The sequence below is a fragment of the Schistocerca cancellata genome, chromosome 2 (genome assembly GCF_023864275.1).
Source record: "Schistocerca cancellata isolate TAMUIC-IGC-003103 chromosome 2, iqSchCanc2.1, whole genome shotgun sequence".
Classification (NCBI taxonomy): domain Eukaryota; kingdom Metazoa; phylum Arthropoda; class Insecta; order Orthoptera; family Acrididae; genus Schistocerca; species Schistocerca cancellata.
In genome coordinates, this window is record NC_064627.1 from 647712485 (window position 1) to 647731005 (window position 18521).

The 18521-nt window shown below is 39.3% G+C and overlaps 1 protein-coding gene across 1 annotated transcript in view; it reads right to left on the reverse strand.

Moving 5' to 3' along the window:
- Positions 1–18521, reverse strand: part of LOC126162321 (uncharacterized) — a 135723-nt gene that overhangs the window by 52948 nt on the left and 64254 nt on the right. Inside the window, exons 7-8 of the mRNA XM_049918745.1 lie at positions 6354–6814; positions 5092–5345 (exon numbers count right to left, since the gene is read on the reverse strand). Of these exons, the coding sequence (XP_049774702.1) occupies positions 5092–5345; positions 6354–6814 (715 nt within the window). The remainder of the gene's footprint in view (positions 1–5091; positions 5346–6353; positions 6815–18521) is intronic.

Here is an 18521-nt window from a genome sequence, read left to right on the forward strand (position 1 = left end):
TCCTGCCCCTCTAAAAAATAAAAATAAAAAATAAAAATCGCAATTAATACTGGATGGGATTATTTGTAACCGGGAGAACAAGAACTCTTCAGAAAATCTGGACTCTTTATTGCCTATTATTAGCTAATAACTTGCTCTTCTGTGCGACATAAAACTAAATATAGGATACCTACAACCAGTAAAGACAAGAGCCAGGCAAGACAGTACACATTTCTTCAATCTTTAGGTCCTAGCGATTTTTCTCTCTAATCTTGCTGTAGCTTTACATGGTGTGCTTTCCTTTCTGCAAAAGAACTATTACCTCATCAAAGTTCATCAAGCGTTTTGCTACATGAAAAATAGAAATGTTGTCGTCTAATACTGAAAAAGCTGTTAATACGAACAGTACCCAAGACTGGTGTGGTTTCTTGATCCGATTACGTCTATTTCGTCACTGTGTGCTGGATAAAACAAAATAGGCCTTTCTAATATTACAGCAATTGTAACACACACCAAATAAGCGCAACTGTTTTGGCAATGATGATTATTTTTATAGTATGACAATATAATTCACGAAGTACCAATACAAAATACCTATTTGGCCTACTACAATCAAAAAGCTTTATGTTAGGAAACAGTTTCACATTTCATTCATACGCTCCAATTTCTCATGCACGAGACTGAAAAGTAGTGGAACGAAATTTTTGTATAAATTTGGAATTGTCATATTCTTCCATAATTTGTGTGATGTCCCTGTTTCTTCTCCTTCCTCGTTCTAACAAACAATCTTGTCACCACTAATTCTGTAACTATTCCTACCACTGTCAAAACTCGTTCTCCGGTTAACTTTACTAACCGATTATTCTCTGGTTAAGCTTATTATGTGTTTTCTGCGCTACTCCCGCAATGGAACTTAAGCGGCTGCTAGCTGGGGACTACAACTGGCCCTGTCTAGTGTAGCGATCTGGCCAAAAATTTTCATCAGAATTTCACTTTCTTGGATACACCGAGAAGATAATACATAATCTTTCTTACCTGTTATTCCCCTTAGTCGTTTATTTCCACTCTGGTAGTCTGAAACTATGGATTTCACTAGTAATTATAACAACACTGAACATCTGCAAACTGAATCAACCACATAAACAAGCAGCAGTTGGCATTCACTGGTTCGGCTTTATTCTGCTCAGCTCGTATAGACCCGTCCCGTTTTGTCTGCTAGAAAGTTCATTTCTAGATGCAAAGAGGATTCCTCTGACAGAGACATCACGTACCCTATGCACACATTCAAAAATCAACTTATAATTCATTCAGAAATCAACTTAGAATGTGTTCAAAAATGTCCAAAAATCAGCAGGAGTGAGTTTCAAAATCAAATGAATAATCATGTGCCGGATGACAGGTGCTTTTTGAAACAAGGCTTTTTCCCTCAAGAATATAAATTTGTCCCCTCCCCCCCCCCCCCCCCCCGAAACTGCCGACTGGTTCAGATAGCCCGGTTTGCAGGTCTGCCCCCCCCCCTCCCCTCCCCAGTAGATCCAGGCCTGCTGCTGCTGTGCACACATGAATCTGGCAGCTTTGGTGCACCAGTAAAATTTTTCCGGGTACCCCATGTAGCTGGTTGCTGCTACTGCTGCTTACACAGCCAACAGCCACATTTCTGTAGCCAGAAGTGGGAGAAGGTATTACTCATACCAACTCAACTGTGCGTGTGCATGAACCCGCTTGTAACTGCTTAAATGAATCTAATGTAAACAGTTGTGACATCACACTCATCAGAGGAAATTTGTTGTTATGAAGCATTGCACAGTCTTCCTAAAGCTTTTGACACATTTTGCTGTTGGCCGATGCTTGTAGGTGCGCTGTTATTTTATATGGCGCATTTCCTCCACAATTTAAATTTTATTTTCATTTTTTTCTCTCATTCATGTTTTAATGCTGCAGTATTATTCTGCAGTAGTGGGATACAGTAAAATCCTTTGTTAGTGTACCGGTTCTTACCAGTCAAAATTACAAAAATTTAACTGAAAACTAAAACAACAAGAAATTCCCAAAATTCTAAAAAATTCCCAGGTTTTTCCCAGTTTTCTCCCAGATGAAAAAATTCCTGGATTTTTCCTGGATCTCCCGGGTCTTATATACCCTGTCCTGAATGTGGGAAATCACTAATGTCAAAACAATCCTCCTTAAATCAAGAAAATAAATTTATTGCCGTGTTCTTAAATTTCACATGTTCAGTTGCATAAACTCTATTTTTTCTTCTCTTTATTCCCACGTTTCAGTTATAAATCTTTCAGCCTTCTTCAGAGTAAACTGACAACTGAAGCTACAGCACTCGCCACGTTAGGTGTTACAAACAAAACCTAAGGTGGAAATAAGGAACACGGCAGAAGACACAAAGAGATTTAAATCCAAGGCTTTCCCTCCATATGTGGTAACCCTGTCAGCAATAATAGGATGGATCTTCAGTCTGTCAGCTCCTTCTGAAGATGCTGCTGTGTCCAAAATTTGATAGCTAGGCAACTGTGCCACAAAAACAAAGATGCATCTGACAATATGTTTGTAATGCAATAATGAACAACTGCAGAACATTGTTAAACAGAAACATACATTGTTAGAATAAATGAAATAATGATGACTACCATCTCTGCAGGAATCATCTCAAATTATCTCAAAAGTTGAATGCACTCTGCACAACAAACTACAAGATAACGGATCAAAACTATACAGACCTCCAAATATCCCAGAAACAGGGTATTTTGAGAAAATAAGCCAATAGGCGCAAAAGAAAATTTGAGGTATTGGCTCTTGAATGTGTTATGTGTGTGACACACACATTAGTAAAATTCTGATGTTCATAACATACAACTACATGTCACTATAAGGTTTGTGGCACAACATCAAAAACAACACACAATTGGCTGTGACAATTCCATTGCGGAGTTCCACAGAGGAGCATTGTGGATAAAAAAAGAGGGCCGTTCAAGCCACAGAGAATAGGTCAATGATCTCAATAAAAAAATTGTTTCTCAGTAAAATCTGAGAATGTGTAAAGGAAGATACATCAACAAGCATCTGTTGACTTGCCTATGAAATTCCACACTCCAAAGATAAAAATGTGGAGGGTGGTGGAGCAGAAACTACAACCCTACCACAACCAGAGTGCAAGGAATGTGATCAACTGACTTTGAAACCTGAGCTCAGTCCCATCAATACGTTACCCAGTGTAGTACTGCAGTGCTGAACTACTTACATTTGTACTGTTAATGAATGAGGCCTCATTCATCTGTGATGGTGTTATCAACTAGCATAAGATCCAAGTGAAGGATGAAAGTGCACATGCCATGCTCATTTTTTTTTTTTTTTTTTGTGGTTTTAGGGCGCAAAACTTCTATGGTCATTAGCGCCCACAGGCTGGGATTGTATAAGATTAATTAATAGGACCTTATACTGCCATCGCATTTGAATCATTCACATTACCTACCCTTCATTTGAAATATGTTACTGCAATTGTTGGAAACTGTACCTCTTCTTGTCTGTAAGAGGATATGTTTCATCATGATGGTATGAGAATTTCAATAGCAAGTATCTTCATGGTCAGATTGAAAAGGGAGGGGGCAGGGAGGGGGTCATGTCCCATAGCCAAAAAGAATGATAGATCTTAGTCATAGTCTGTATTTTTCTTCCCATGAGTAACATGATGGCATCTGTGCACAAAACTTCAATAGAAATTAGAAAGGAACTGGCTGGTAGGTCCTAGCTGCCCGTCTCATTGTTCAACAGGCAACACAAACATTTAAAAGAAAGCAGGAAAATTTTGTGCACCATTATAATGCAGGTATTGAGACTGGCACTCATCATTTTAACAGTTGTTATAAGCATAAATTGTTGCTGCAAATTAATGCTATTAATTACATTTATAACAAGTTAGTAATTACAAACTCCAAATGATTAATGGAAAATCTCATATAAAGGTGTGAAACTAATACTAGCAAAGAGATAGAGGGGCTGGCCAGTACTTACCTCAGCTCAGTACGGCCGATAGATACACAAAAAACAGAACCGAAAATTTACTTTCCTAGCTTTCGGAACAAATGTTCCTTCATCAGGGAGGAGAGAGGGGAAGAAGGGAAAGTGGATTCAGTTACTCACAACCCAGGTTATGAAGCAACAGGGAAAGGAAAACAGGGAGGGTAGCAAGGATGTTTTCCTTTCCCTGTTGCTTCATAACCTGGATTGTGAGTAACTGAATCCACTTTCCCTTCTTCCCTTTCTTTCCCCTCTCTCCTCCCTGATGAAGGAACATTTGTTCCAAAAGCTAGGAACGTAAATTTTCGGTTCTGTTTTTTGTGTATCTATTGGATGTACTGAGCTGAGGTAAGTACTGGCCAGCCCTTCTATCTCTTTGTTAGTATTAATTACAAACTCCTTTAGGTATCTCTGTTATAATGAAATTTTAAAAACTAGGGCACACTTTATATCCCGGGTCGAGAAGAAACTGCCTTAGTCAAGAATTTGTAATCCTGACAATTTTATGCAATGTTGATGTTAATATAGATCCGATCACAAACATGCTTTTTACCAAGAAGTATGTAAAAACAAAATACAAATAGATAGAGGTCATGGCACACAATATGATTGATCTCCTATTTATCATATCAGTAACAGTCAGAAATAAGTAGTCTATTATTTATTTTAAAAGACTGCTTTGTTTTGACTTAATCAGTACCACCAGTTTCATAAAATGATAAGTTGTTCTTGAATCCCTCTGCATACTATAACTGAGAATTTCCTATGAGTAACTCACCTAAAAATTATTTGCAGTACAGACCTGACTGTTGTGCACCCAAACAAATATATAATAATAATAATAATAATAATAATAATAATAATAATAATCACAACAGAATAAGAGGTTTATGAATTGTGGAAAGCAATGTCTGATACAAATAAAACCATTGAACTTTATGAAAATTTGGTAATTATTACTTTCCTAAAATGTGGTGTTCCCAATATTTAGGTGTTGTTATTAAACATAAATTAAAAAGTAAATTCCTTATGAAATTGTTTGCTTAAAAAATTCAAATTTAACAAGAAAACAATAACTTTTATTACCTTATAAAGTGCTTGCAACACTGCTGTGCCAATTTCCCATGCAGAGCCACATTCACTGTTCTCCAACAGGACATCCAAGTTCTCAGTGAGCTGCCGCTCCTCTATAGAGCCACTTATCATTTGCAACGCTAAACTTGATAGTAGCTGTTGCCGAAGGTGAGTACAATGAGGAGCTAAACTCAGTGCATTTACACGGAGTATAATATGACTCAGTTGCAAATGACAGCCTATGTTGCTCACATTTTCCAACAAACCTGCAACACGGCAAACCTAAAAATGTTTCAGCTACTTGCTTCGAATTGATGCAAGTGTGATAATGTATGTATATCTCTCTCTCTCTATCTGACATGCGTGCGCACACACACACACACACACACACACACACACACACACACACACACACAGGTTTGAAGGAACTATCATAGCATTTGCCTAAATGATTAGGGAAATCAGAAAATTTAAATCTGGATGGCTAGTTGGGGATCGGAGCCGTTGTACTTCCAGTCCAGTGTTTTAGTTTATGTTAGAAGGAACCCACTTGTGATGACGAGCATGTGAGGCTTTTCAAATTTGAAGTGGATCTATCATTAGTACCTAGGTTTGTGCCGTCTGCAGCAAAGTAATGGTCGGACTTTTTATCACTTTGTAATTTTAACTATTTTCTATATTGTACTTTCCATTTGACACAAAGTACTGGGAGAACTTGACAGTACTGCAGATGTAAAATCAGTTTTCTCCCAACTGCTTTTTCTGGTCCAATGGAAGTATGGTCTTAAGTGATTGATACCTTTTATTTTATTTAGAGACTGTAACATAATACAAGACAAAAATTGTGTTCCAGTTATGTGGTTCCAGTTGCCTGAGACTGAGGTCGTGCATGTGAGTTGCATTTCTGTGTGTGTGTGTGTGTGTGTGTGTGTGTGTGTGTGTGTGTGTCTGCGGCTCAGCATCTCCGCTATGTGGTGAGTTGATATTTTCCTTTTCATAATATTGTTACATTCTATTCGGGATTTTCCATTGTTTGACTGAAGACAAAAATTATTACTACTTTGAACAAAAATTTCTAATCCACGTTGTTACTAGCAGAAACTTTGACAAATTACCATGCTGATAGACAATAACCTGTTTAATTTCTTTCAAATCCCTATACACAACATAAGTATAGAGTTATAAATAATTTAAGCTCTCTGAAGAAACTCAAAATTAAAATTACTGCAATAACTTCTGATATAAATATATCAAGCAATCTCATTTATACTCACCAATAAGTATCTCACAACAAGTCTCCTTCAGAAGTATGTCTTCTGCAGCAGTAGGGCGATAAATCTTCTCTGTGGCAAGCAATATGGCAATGGTACTCAGTAAAACAATGCTCTGGACTTCTTTACACATATTAAGCAAGGGAAACTTTTGTAATGCTTTCAGGTACAGATGGCACAAATCTACATTGTAAATCAAACCATTTGTCAATGCAGGCACTGTTTCTTGTTCAGTTTCACAGTAAGCATTTATTAATGCTGCCATTTTTGCCACTGTCTCTGCAAAACTACTTGAATCAGTTTCTGGAACACAGCAAAGAGGGTCAATCTTGGAGAGTACATCTCTTGCCAGTTTCAAAGAGAGAATTGCAGCATCACTGTCAGGCTCAGCTTTTCTCTTAACTTTCACAAAACACTTGCGAGTTTTTATTAATACAGCCCAGAGCAAGGTCAATATAAATGGTCTGGAAAAGAAAAATGTAAAAATCATTTAAAATATAATCAGGTAGTGCTATCAGTTCATGCAACAATAGTCAAATTAACATTAAATGTCAGTGTGTCGGAGAAAATTATTCCATTAGACTTGTCATATTCTATTTAGTGATTTTCTCAACTCTTCTACAGGCAGATATCCTAAATAACTTCTTCTAAATAGGAAGGATAAAACAGGAAGGGGAGATAAAAAATTCATACCTCTATGTGTTTGTCACTAAGCTAGTGGTTTCTCATTGCTGCATACAGCTTCACTTCTAAATTGGTGGCGTAGTAACAGTAAATAACAAAGCAACATTGCACTATAGACGAGTGTTCCTCCGAGAAGCGTAGGAAGAAAGTGCCCATGAAAGTATAAGACTTGGTGAATTCCTAGTTAACTCATTGGTGAGTTTCACAATAACATGGCTTGCCATTACACAAACTACACAGAAATTATGAACATTTAACAGAAAGTGCACAAACAAGGATTCTAATAGCAAAGTAGTTCATGATGCACAGAATATGTTCATTACAAATAAATCATCAATAGTGAAATCTAATACTACCAAAATACAGCACTCCTTCACAATAGAGTTAAGATGGAAAGAAATGACGAGAAATTAAAAAATAAAAATAAAATTATCTTCAAGATAACTAATTCCAACATAGGAAACACTTTTGGTGGAATGATACCGAGTAAACACCCATTTGCACATACACTCAGGGCAGGGAGGGAAGTAAAGAGGGAACAAGAAAACTGAAATTTCTCTACAAAACAAAACTTGCAAGATATCATCCACTGGGCCTCTGTTTTATCAAAGGTAATAGACAAATGACATTTAACACTCAAGAACTGATGTTCAGAATCAACAAACACAACTTTATATCTCAATTCTCAACAAATTGCATGTGGAACTACAGGAGGAATCATAAAATCAACAGGTCCAAATTCCAAATAGGGTATCACCAGAATTATGCAGAATGTTTGGGAAATGCAACAAATTTCAGTAATAATATGATTCAGGTTTGTCATCAACAAGAAAGTCTGCAACTCTAGTGACAGTGAATCATTATTCCAAAGTCTGGAACACATATGATTTAGATGTTGGAAAATGTAAAATCCTTCAGTGCATAGGACAAAATGCAAATTGTTTCAAATAAAAATGAAAGTAAATAACACAAACAAGCAAAAATTCACATTTAAAATGAATACAGTAATCATAACAGGCAGAAGTATATGGAAATTAAGACATAAATTTCTCCATTTTCACAGAAGATCTAGCAATCTTCTTTCAATTTTATTAAAAAAAGCAGCAGAATCCATGATAAAATTAGGTGATAAAGAATAAAAGAAATTTGCAGTACATGGTAAATTATAACACCTGAATGTTAGTATGCATTAGAAACATTTTGAATGAAAAAAGTACACAGTGTATTACATGGAAAATTTTTGAATCAAAATTCATAATAAAATGGGTGGAACTAAGAAGCAACCATACTAGTATTAAAATTTTGTAAGTGTATCACAGCTCACTGCATAACAAATATTTAAATTCATCTTCAATGCTAATAAGCAAACATATGAGTGACTTATGTATTATTTCTGTGTCTTTTGGAATGGTGATCAGCCAGGTCATCACATTCTACATATTGTCTTCTCCTGACTCAAATCATGTTGCTTTCAAAGGCATTTTCAGCTTGATGAAACACCCAAAAGTCATACAGCTACATCATGGTGGTAGGGAGCCTGACTAATGACGCATACATTGTGTTTGGTGAGGAAAGTCTAAATCATATACACAGAATGGGCAGGTGCATTACCACGGTGGAGCTGCTAAGTTGGCAATTTGCACTGCACAGCATCACAAAGGTGATGAAAACTCTCTGGTAGTGTCCTTTTGCGATGGTTTGGCCTTGGGGGTGTGTACAGTGTGTTAACTGTAAGATGGCAGAGTTGTGAGGGGAGTGCGGGGAGAGGAGGAAGCAAGCATTGGCTGGTGAGGGGAGAGGAGCCGTTGGGGGGGGGGAGACAAGGCACGCCTACCAGTTGCAGTGCTGGCACTACAAATTGCGCGTCATGCTTACACGAAAGCAGACAAAAGGCTTGGAAGTAAAACTCGCTTTAAATGTTGTTCGTAAACGAAACTGAAATAATCATGTGCATTAATATATATATATATATATATATATATATATATATATATATATATATATATATATATATATATATATATATCTGCCCAAATTCTTTAAATATGTCTGCTTGTGTCTGTCTATGTGTGGATGGATATGTGTGTGTGTGCGTGTGTATACCCGTCCCTTTTTCCCCCTAAGGTAAGTCTTTCCGCTCCCGGGACTGGAATGACTCCTTACCCTCTCCCTTAAAACCCACAGCCTTTCGTCTTTCCCTCTCCTTCCCTCTTTCCTGATGAGGCAACAGTTTGTTGCGAAAGCTTGAATTTTGTGTGTATGTTTGTGTTCGTTTGTGTGTGTCTGTCGACCTGCCAGCACTTTCATTTGGTAAGTCACATCATCATTGTGTGTATATATATATATATATATATATATATATATATATAAGAAAGATGATGAGACTTACCAAACAAAAGTGCTGGCAGGTCGATAGACACACAAACAAACACAAACATACACACAAAATTCAAGCTTTCGCAACCAACGGTTGCCTCATCAGGAAAGAGGGAAGGAGAGGGAAAGACGAAAGGATTTGGGTTTTAAGGGAGAGGGTAAGGAGTCATTCCAATCCCGGGAGCGGAAAGACTTACCTTAGGGGGAAAAAAGGACAGGTATATACTCGCACACACACACATATCCATCTGCATATACACTGACACAAGCAGACATTTGTAAAGGCAAAGAGTTTCAACATATATATATATATATATATATATATATATATATATATATATATATAACTTTTTCTGATGCCAGGATGTGGGGACTGTTAAACTGTCTCCTGTCATACAGAGCGGAAGACATTATGATGGGTCAGAGCCTAAAAAAATTAGAGTAGGATTAAAGACATCGTTTTTCAATGAAAGGAAGTGTGGGTTTGGCTGCATTGGTCTGAGGTGTAACCAGTTTTTAGAGTGAAAGTCGAGTACCAAAATTGTAATATTTTGTTTAACTCTTAAAATAGCGGCTATGTAAACTTATCGGAGGAGACAGGAAGGTCTGTTACAGGCTTGTGTCTGTGTATATGCGGATGGATATGTGTGTGTGTGCGAGTATATACCTGTCCTTTTTTCCCCCTAAGGTAAGTCTTTCCGCTCCCGGGATTGGAATGACTCCTTACCCTCTCCCTTAAAACCCAAATCCTTTCGTCTTTCCCTCTCCTTCCCTCTTTCCTGATGAGGTAACCGTTGGTTGCGAAAGCTTGAATTTTGTGTGTATGTTTGTGTGTCTATCGACCTGCCAGCGCTTTTGTTTGGTAAGTCTCATCATCTTTCTTTTATATGAATGTATGTTTGTCTACTATGCACTCACAAACCATTCATCCGATTGCAATGAAACTTTGGTGAGTTGTTCTCCGTACGCCCAAAAAGGTTCCTAGGCGAAAAAAAAAAGAAATAAGACACATTCTTGAGGAGATATGATGTCATAAACAATGAGATGCCACCGCAGGAAAATACCCAGCTTTATGCATCCACTATTTGAGAATGAGAGCACTTAGCGACTTGCAACAAACGTTACATACAATTTCAAGCCTTTATGAAAATTTTTCTCGCTGACACCCCCCACAAAATAATGAAAGCAAGAAAGGTTATCGCTTACTACATTTTGTCAGTACATACCGTAAATCTGCCGCAGTAGGCATGACATTTTAATGTATTATTTCGTTACTATTAACTCTAATCGCAACATATTTCGCATACAGTATCCACATATATCAGTAAATACGCCGGCAAATTTATGTCTCTTTACGACATATAATTCAGGAGATACAACGTGGTAAACATCGAGATGTGTGAAAAGTGCCGCGCAGCATTCAATCACACACAATATAATTTTGCGAGCATCGCTACGTAATATTGGTTTCCTTCTAACCGTAGGCCTACCGGGAGGGGTTGTTGGTGACTCCCGAGATGGACCAGCAACTGCCTCTTCCCTCATTTTGATAATGTTTAGCACAACTGCACAAGAAAAACACGCAGAACAGTACAGCGCAAAACAATAACGAAGCAGATGACAATGGCTACCTCGTACAACACTGTCAGCTACGTAATGTTGGCAGCAGTCGAAACTGCGTGCCTACCGAAGCCTTCCGACGTTTACAGACTTCTACCGATTCAGGACTAGGGAGAGGTCTGACATCTAAAAGTTTACAGACTGTAATCACAACGGACCACCCCTGTGAGTCGAAGAAAATAGTTAACATGATAGGGAAGTTGGATATTTCCACTGTAACGATGTTCAGAAAGCTGGGGTTACTGTTTGCACTGTCAGCATATCATGTGCCATTTCCAGGCACTATTGCTTCTACTCCCTTGCCAGCAGTTACAGTATGGATTTTGTGGACTATCTGTTCATGCACAAATCATTGATCACAATTGAATGTATCTACCCAATGCTTCCCCGAACGTCATTTGCAAGTTCTTACAATGTGGTCCGCATCTCGTGGTCGTGCGGTAGCGTTCTCGCTTCCCACGCCCGGGTTCCCGGGTTCGATTCCCGGCGGGGTCAGGGATTTTCTCTGCCTCGTGATGGCTGGGTGTTGTGTGCTGTCCTTAGGTTAGTTAGGTTTAAGTAGTTCTAAGTTCTAGGGGACTTATGACCACAGCAGTTGAGTCCCATAGTGCTCAGAGCCATTTCATTTCTTACAATGTGAAACAATGACCTTCCATGAGTAAAGTCCACACTTGCTCAATGACATGATCATTTTGGCTTGTTGAGGGTCCACTTGATGCACAGTCATCTTTGAAGCCATTGTACCTCTGTGTTGCTCATGGCATTGCTCTGAATGCCTGTTGAATCTTGTAGGAAAGAAGAAGGTTCAATACTTTTTCAACACACCCCATATGTTACTACATGCAGTACTGTTACTGTTATATCTGTGAGGTTCATAGCAACCAAACACAGAATACTAGCAGCCGAAGAGTTCCAACTTCTACAGACTCAGAAATAATGAGCCCAGTGATGAACAGAAGTGCAACAAACAGCAAGTTAAAGCAATCTTTGTCATTGCTGCAAGAAGTAAAAATGATCGAACAGAAGTTTTTTGTTCAGAATGACAGTATATGCTAGTCACTCGTTTTTGCTTCCTACAGTAATAACAAAGATTGCCTTAATTTACTATTTACAATTATGGAAAGGACAGATTACTACTCAATGTAAAGATGAAACACTGGGCACAGACAGGCACAATGAAAAGACTGTTACAGAAACCTTTCATCACAAAAGAAAAACACCTATGCATTCACACATCAAGCTCACATCCCACATACATGACTGCTATCTCTGCTCAGGCTCTGTCTGGTCTGAGCAACGATAGATAGTGGTCAGATGTGTGTGAGGTGTGCTTGATGTGTGAATGCGTGTGTTTTTTTCTTTTGTGATGAAGGGTTTTTCCAAAAGCTTAATGTGTACCAGTCTTTTCATTATGCCTATCTGCAATTCAATGTGGCATCTTTACGGTGAGTACCAACCTACTCTTTCCATCATGCACCTGATCATGCATGGACAGAGCTGGTCATAGTGTCATGACACCAAGCCATCAGAGGTGTGCATGATGCAAAGTCAGCGGCCAAGGCAGTGACTGACAACCATCGGTATCCACTTAGGGCACTGGCCAAACCCATGGGCCCAGGCAGCAGAGCCCAGATGGAACTGTGTGAGCAAATAAAACAACATATGGGACTGGTGGCCATGAAGCAGCTCCTCTGGGCTACTATTGACAACTGGAATGAATCTATATAAACTCAAGAACCTATTGAGAGCTTCTTCGGTAAAAGATTGAGTGATATATTTTTTCATCTGAGTTTTTCACCTTTCTATTGGGCTACGGGTAAAAGGGAGGGGCCGTAACATGCCAGATACCACTCTCTGTACAAATACCTCGAGACACAAACTGCGAGTCATTGTCAGTCGCAAGGAGATATGGCAATTATTCTAGGGAAAAAAATATTTGAGGGAGCTGTGGCCATAGCTGCTGAGGACATGGAAGAGCAACAAACCATATGGGGAAATTTTGAGAAAGCATCAACTACAACAAGCTGAAAGGAGTTAAGGAAGAGACATGTAAAATCAGCATGAATGCACTCCCAGGGGCGCTGGGGTGTGGCATGGGGAAAGAGAGGCCTGTGGTGCCGCTTGATGGGTGGCACACTGTGGCCAGACTGTCACAACGTGCATGATATCATTGTCAATATCTGGCCAAAACACAGTGGCAGGCTAGTAATTTCTATGAGAAACATCCCAAAGGTTCTGATGGAAAAGGTGCACGATGTCCTGCCAAAGACAGATGGGATCACAATCCTGGGCGCTGACTCTTCAGTAGCCAACAGCATCAAGAACTGGGAGGCAGTGGTGGAGAGCATAATAACTACGCAAAGGAGCCAATGATCTGCCTGGTGGCTTATCCGGCCAGTCACGTCAGATGAGCTTAACAACCTGACAAAAAACAGAATCGAGCACAACAGCTGCTGAAATCTGAGATCTAGTAATGGGAAAATCATCCAGAGTGTTTTGGGCTTTGATGTCTAAATGGAAACACAACACTTCATCCTGTTCAAATTCTGGATCACGGCCAATCGATAACAGAGAAAGAGCATTCACATTAGCATGTTGTGCTGTGGGTCAGAAATTAATCTCACAGTCACAGTGGGACAAAAACAGGACCCAGCACTGCAGGCAAAGGGCTGTTTTGTCCGGTAAAAATGCCAAAGAACTGAGACACCAGAGGTTTATAATCAGTAATGGAACAAAACTTAGAACCATACAGGGATATATGCATGTTTTTGAGCATGTACACAATAGCAAGAGCTGCTTTTTCTATCTGCAAGTAGCACTATTGCACCTGATTCATATTTTCGGAAGTGTACGCAATTGAGCATTCGGAACTGTCTGCATATTTGTGCACAAGAGACCCAAGGCCATACTAGCAAGTGTTTATTCTATCATTTGCGCCTTTATCCTGTATTTTGCGCGGGGTTGGCATGGTTAAATCAGATGTGGCATGTTAACGTGAAGGGGTGGCCGGATGCCCTTCCTGCCACCACCCCTTACCCCCCAGGATGGAATGAGAGTACCCCATCTGTCTGCGTCCAGTGTAAATCATGGAAAAGTGCGGATGTGTTTCAAATGTCTGTGAGTCGTGTAACTAAGGCGGGACATGGGGACCAGCCCATTATTCACCCAGAGGGATGTGGAAAACTGCATAAAAACCACATCCAGGCTGGCCAGCACACCGGCCCTCGTCGTTAATCCGGCGGGTGGATTCAATCCGGGGCCAACGTGCCTGCCAGAGTCCAGGAAGCAGTGCATTAGCGCTCTCGGTTAACCTGGCGGGTTCATACTAGCAAGTGTCTGTGGACAAATAAAACTTAATTGGCACATTCACAAGTGTGTGGCCAGTGAAAACTAACATCTTTACGTAAGAGAGCATGAAGTGGCTGTGCCAATGCACTGCACCAGGAAGATATTTATGGTAGTATGGAATTTTTCTGAGAAAGGCGAAGTTGTAATGATATTGACATTAAGGCATAAAGACTTCAAAACCAAGATAAATGATAGATGGGCAAAAAAAAAGTGATCTGTCCAAGTTACATTTCAAACGAGAAGCCTGTAGCACCGTGAACAAGGCAAAAAGGTCCTGCAAACTTTCATCTGCTGAGAACCTGAGGTCCCAATATTGTCCAGGTAGTTAGCCCTTAGCTTCCCAGATCATTTTTTGTTCTCTCTCCACACTCTGACTCAAATTGGAAAAAGGTGACATTAATACCACACAAAAAATGTATTCAAATAAATTTTAAAGTTTATTTTTATGAAAAAACACATTTATACAAAACATTGTACAAAATGAACACAATAATACATGATAATGTTAATGCTATGGAAACTCAAATAGCCTGCACTCTTTTACTTTATTTTTATTGTTTATTATACATGTAATAATGAAAACATAAAAAACTACCACAAAACATTCAAAAAATGAAAATTACACAAGTAATTTTCAAATTTTTAGTTTTCTCCTCTGAGTTTTTCCTTGCACTTGGAAATTTTTGTAGAGAAATCTAATTATGCTGGATTCTTGCAACAATGACAAATATGTCTTCCTCTTCTTTTTTGGATCACAGGTGGAGCAAGTTTTGCATTTTTACAATCATTCTACAATGACTTCTATTCTTAGTTCTGCTACACCCAAAACATGGAGAATGGATAAATGAAATGTGCTATGTGACAGTTGACTCACTTTTTACCTGTGGTGTTACCAACAAGTTTGCAAGCTGCTTCAAAAAATTAAACCAGCTCACCCGAACTTTATACAAACTTTGAAGGACAAACACATTCACTCCCTTATGTCCAACATATGGAAAAATAATGCAATTAGCCATCACTGGAAAAGGCTTCGGTGATCAGCGATATGTATTTCAACTAACTATATTTCTAGTAGAACCTTTAGCTAAAGATTCAGTCTCTACAATTCTGTCTTCATCACTTTGAACACTTGTTTCATTCAAGGATTTCACAAGTGGAAAACAAATTTGTCTTCACGTTCACACTGTTCCTATTCTGATTTATGTCCACTCTCAATTTCACTGTCTAATCCTACATCACTTTCTGAACTGTCCTGAAAACATTTTAAAACAGTATCCTCAAAGTCAGGGTCCATAACATGAACAGCAGATGAAGACTCAGTTACTGAATCCGTAATATAAAGTCCCAGGTGCAATCTCAGAGACCGCTAGCATGAAGGATGCAGTAATAGTATAGATTTATGCCACATTAATGCGGCTACTGACAAACAAAATTACTGCAGCTTCAGGAAAGAACAACTAGATAATAGTGTAATCTCCTACCCCATCCCTATGCATTAGCAACAGAGTAACAATAAACGCTAAGTAACAATAAACGCTAAGTAACAATAAACGCTAGTGGTCTGTGAGACTGCTCCTTGGACGTTAAGAGTTAATACACCCTTGCACGGAGGCCGTGAGTCACTCCAAATATCATTGGAAAATGGCAGAGGCACCAGCCATGCTGAATATAATCCAAAGGGAGTACTCATTACGAGGATACTTTTGGAATTATCATCGAGAGGCAGTTTCTAATTAGGCTTCTCATAAGTCTCTTTTGGAAAAATACTAGATCCCAGAAATCCACACTACGAGTTAATCAAGACGGGGTACGGAATAGGTATCAATAAGAGACTGAAGTTGTAGATACTTAAAATCGCAACAGAGCTGAAGGTTACCATTAGGCTTTTTGACAATCATCAATGGAGTAGACCATTCACTAGAGGAGACATGCATGATAACACCCAAAGATCTGAGTCGATCTTGTTCCAATTTGACTTTCTCACATAAAGCTACTGGAACTGGGCGGGCAAAAAAAAAAGGGAGCGCGACATTTGGTTCATTGTGATGTGAATCTCAAGATCAGTATCACATCCACGCCCTAAACCTTCCGAAAACAGAGAGGAACATTCTGAACAGCGTATCCAATTGTTTGTACAGAACTTGATCCGATACCAGATGTAATTCATCAGAAATAGAGAAACCAAAATTTTTAAAAGCGTCTAACTCAAATAAATTTTCAGTGTTGACAACATCCACTACCAGAAAGGTCAAAGGCCAAACAACTGCTATGTACACTATGGGTGCCGGTGATCCAAGATCTACATAGGTTTGAAAATTTAACAAAGTTACTACTTCACCAGTGTCCACTTGAATTTTTATCACCTTGCCCATCACACATACTTCAAATCAGTGTTTGTTCTTGGCTACCATCACTTAGGAAACAGTGTTCACATCCATATTCATGTCTGGTGAAGGAGTTTGGGAATAGCACACAGATGCAATATTTATTTATTTATTTTTTACAATGGTTGCATGTCGCCGAATGTTTTGGGCATGCGGCTTGCTCATGATGAGCAAAACAATAAGGGCATGCGGCCACTGTTGTGACACTGACTGTTGCTGGTGCTTACAAAGGCATGGAGGCTGTGGTTGCATGGCCGTGACGTCGTCTTACTCCTGTGAGCTAGATGATGGTGGGTGAGGAGGAGGGGAAGCAATTGGGGCTTCTTCACATCATGCTTCTATCTGATATCCTGCCCCCTAGACACATCAAAAGACTGAGCAACGTTCAGAACATCTGTGAGAGAGGGATTTTCACTTTGTAAAGCACGTTCAAGGATTTCCTTATCAGGAGCCAGGTGTATTATAGCATTACAAACAATCAAATCAGCATATGAGATCTGTTGGGCCTCAGTAACAAACTGGCAATGACGGATAAGGCCATGAAGTTCCGCTGCCCAAGCTCTGTATGACTGTTGCAGCCGCTTTTGACAATGGTACAACTCAATGCGAGCAGCAATAATAGAAGTACATTTGCAATGATAATTAGAGAGCAACTGACACATTTTATCAAAAGAGAGACTGGCAGGTTTCTGAAGAGGAGCTGTTGTTGTTGTTGTGGTCTTCAGTCCAGAGACTGGTTTGATGCAGCTCTCCATGCTACTCTATCCTTGTGCAAGCTTCTTCATCTCCCAATACGTACTGCACCCTACATCCTTCTGAATCTGTTTAGTGTATTCATCTCTTGGTCTCCCTCTACGATTTTTACCCTCCACGCTGCCCTCCAATACTAAATTGGTGATCCCTTCATGACTCAGAACATGTCCTACTAACCGATCCCTTCTTCTTGTCAAGTTGTGCCACAAACTCCTCTTCTCCCCAATCCAATTCAATACTCCCTCATTAGTTACGGGATCTACCCATCTAATCTTCAGCATTCTTCTGTAGCACCACATTTCAAAGGCTTCTATTCTCTTCTTGTCCAAACTATTTATCGTCCATGTTTCACTTCCGTACATGGCTACACTCCATACAAATACTTTCAGAAACGACTTCCTGACATTTAAATCTATACTCAATGTTAACAAATTTCTCTTCTTCAGAAACGCTTTCCTTGCCATTGCCAGTCTACATTTTATATCCTCTCTACTTCGACCATCATCAGTTACTTTGCTCCCCAAATAGCAAAACTCCTTTACTACTTTAAATGTCTCATTTCCTAATCTAATTCCCTCAGCATCGCCCGACTTAATTCGACTACATTCCATTATCCTCGTTTTGCTTTTGTTGATGTTCATCTTATATCATCCCTTCAAGACACTGTCCATTCCGTTGAACTGCTCTTCCAAGTCCTTTGCTGTCTCTGACAGAATTACAATGTCATCGGCAAACCTCAAGGTTTTTATTTCTTCTCCATGGATTTTAATACCTACGCCGAATTTTTCTTTTGTTTCCTTTACTGCTTGCTCAATATACAGATTGAATAACACCAGGGAGAGGCTACAGCCCTGTCTCACTCCCTTCCCAACCACTGCTTCCGTTTCATGTCCCTCGACTCTTATAACTGCCATATGGTTTTTACACAAATTGTAAATAGTTTTTTGTCCCCTGTATTTGACCCCAGCCGTGAGGGATTAGCCAAGCGGTCTAAGGCGCTGCAGTC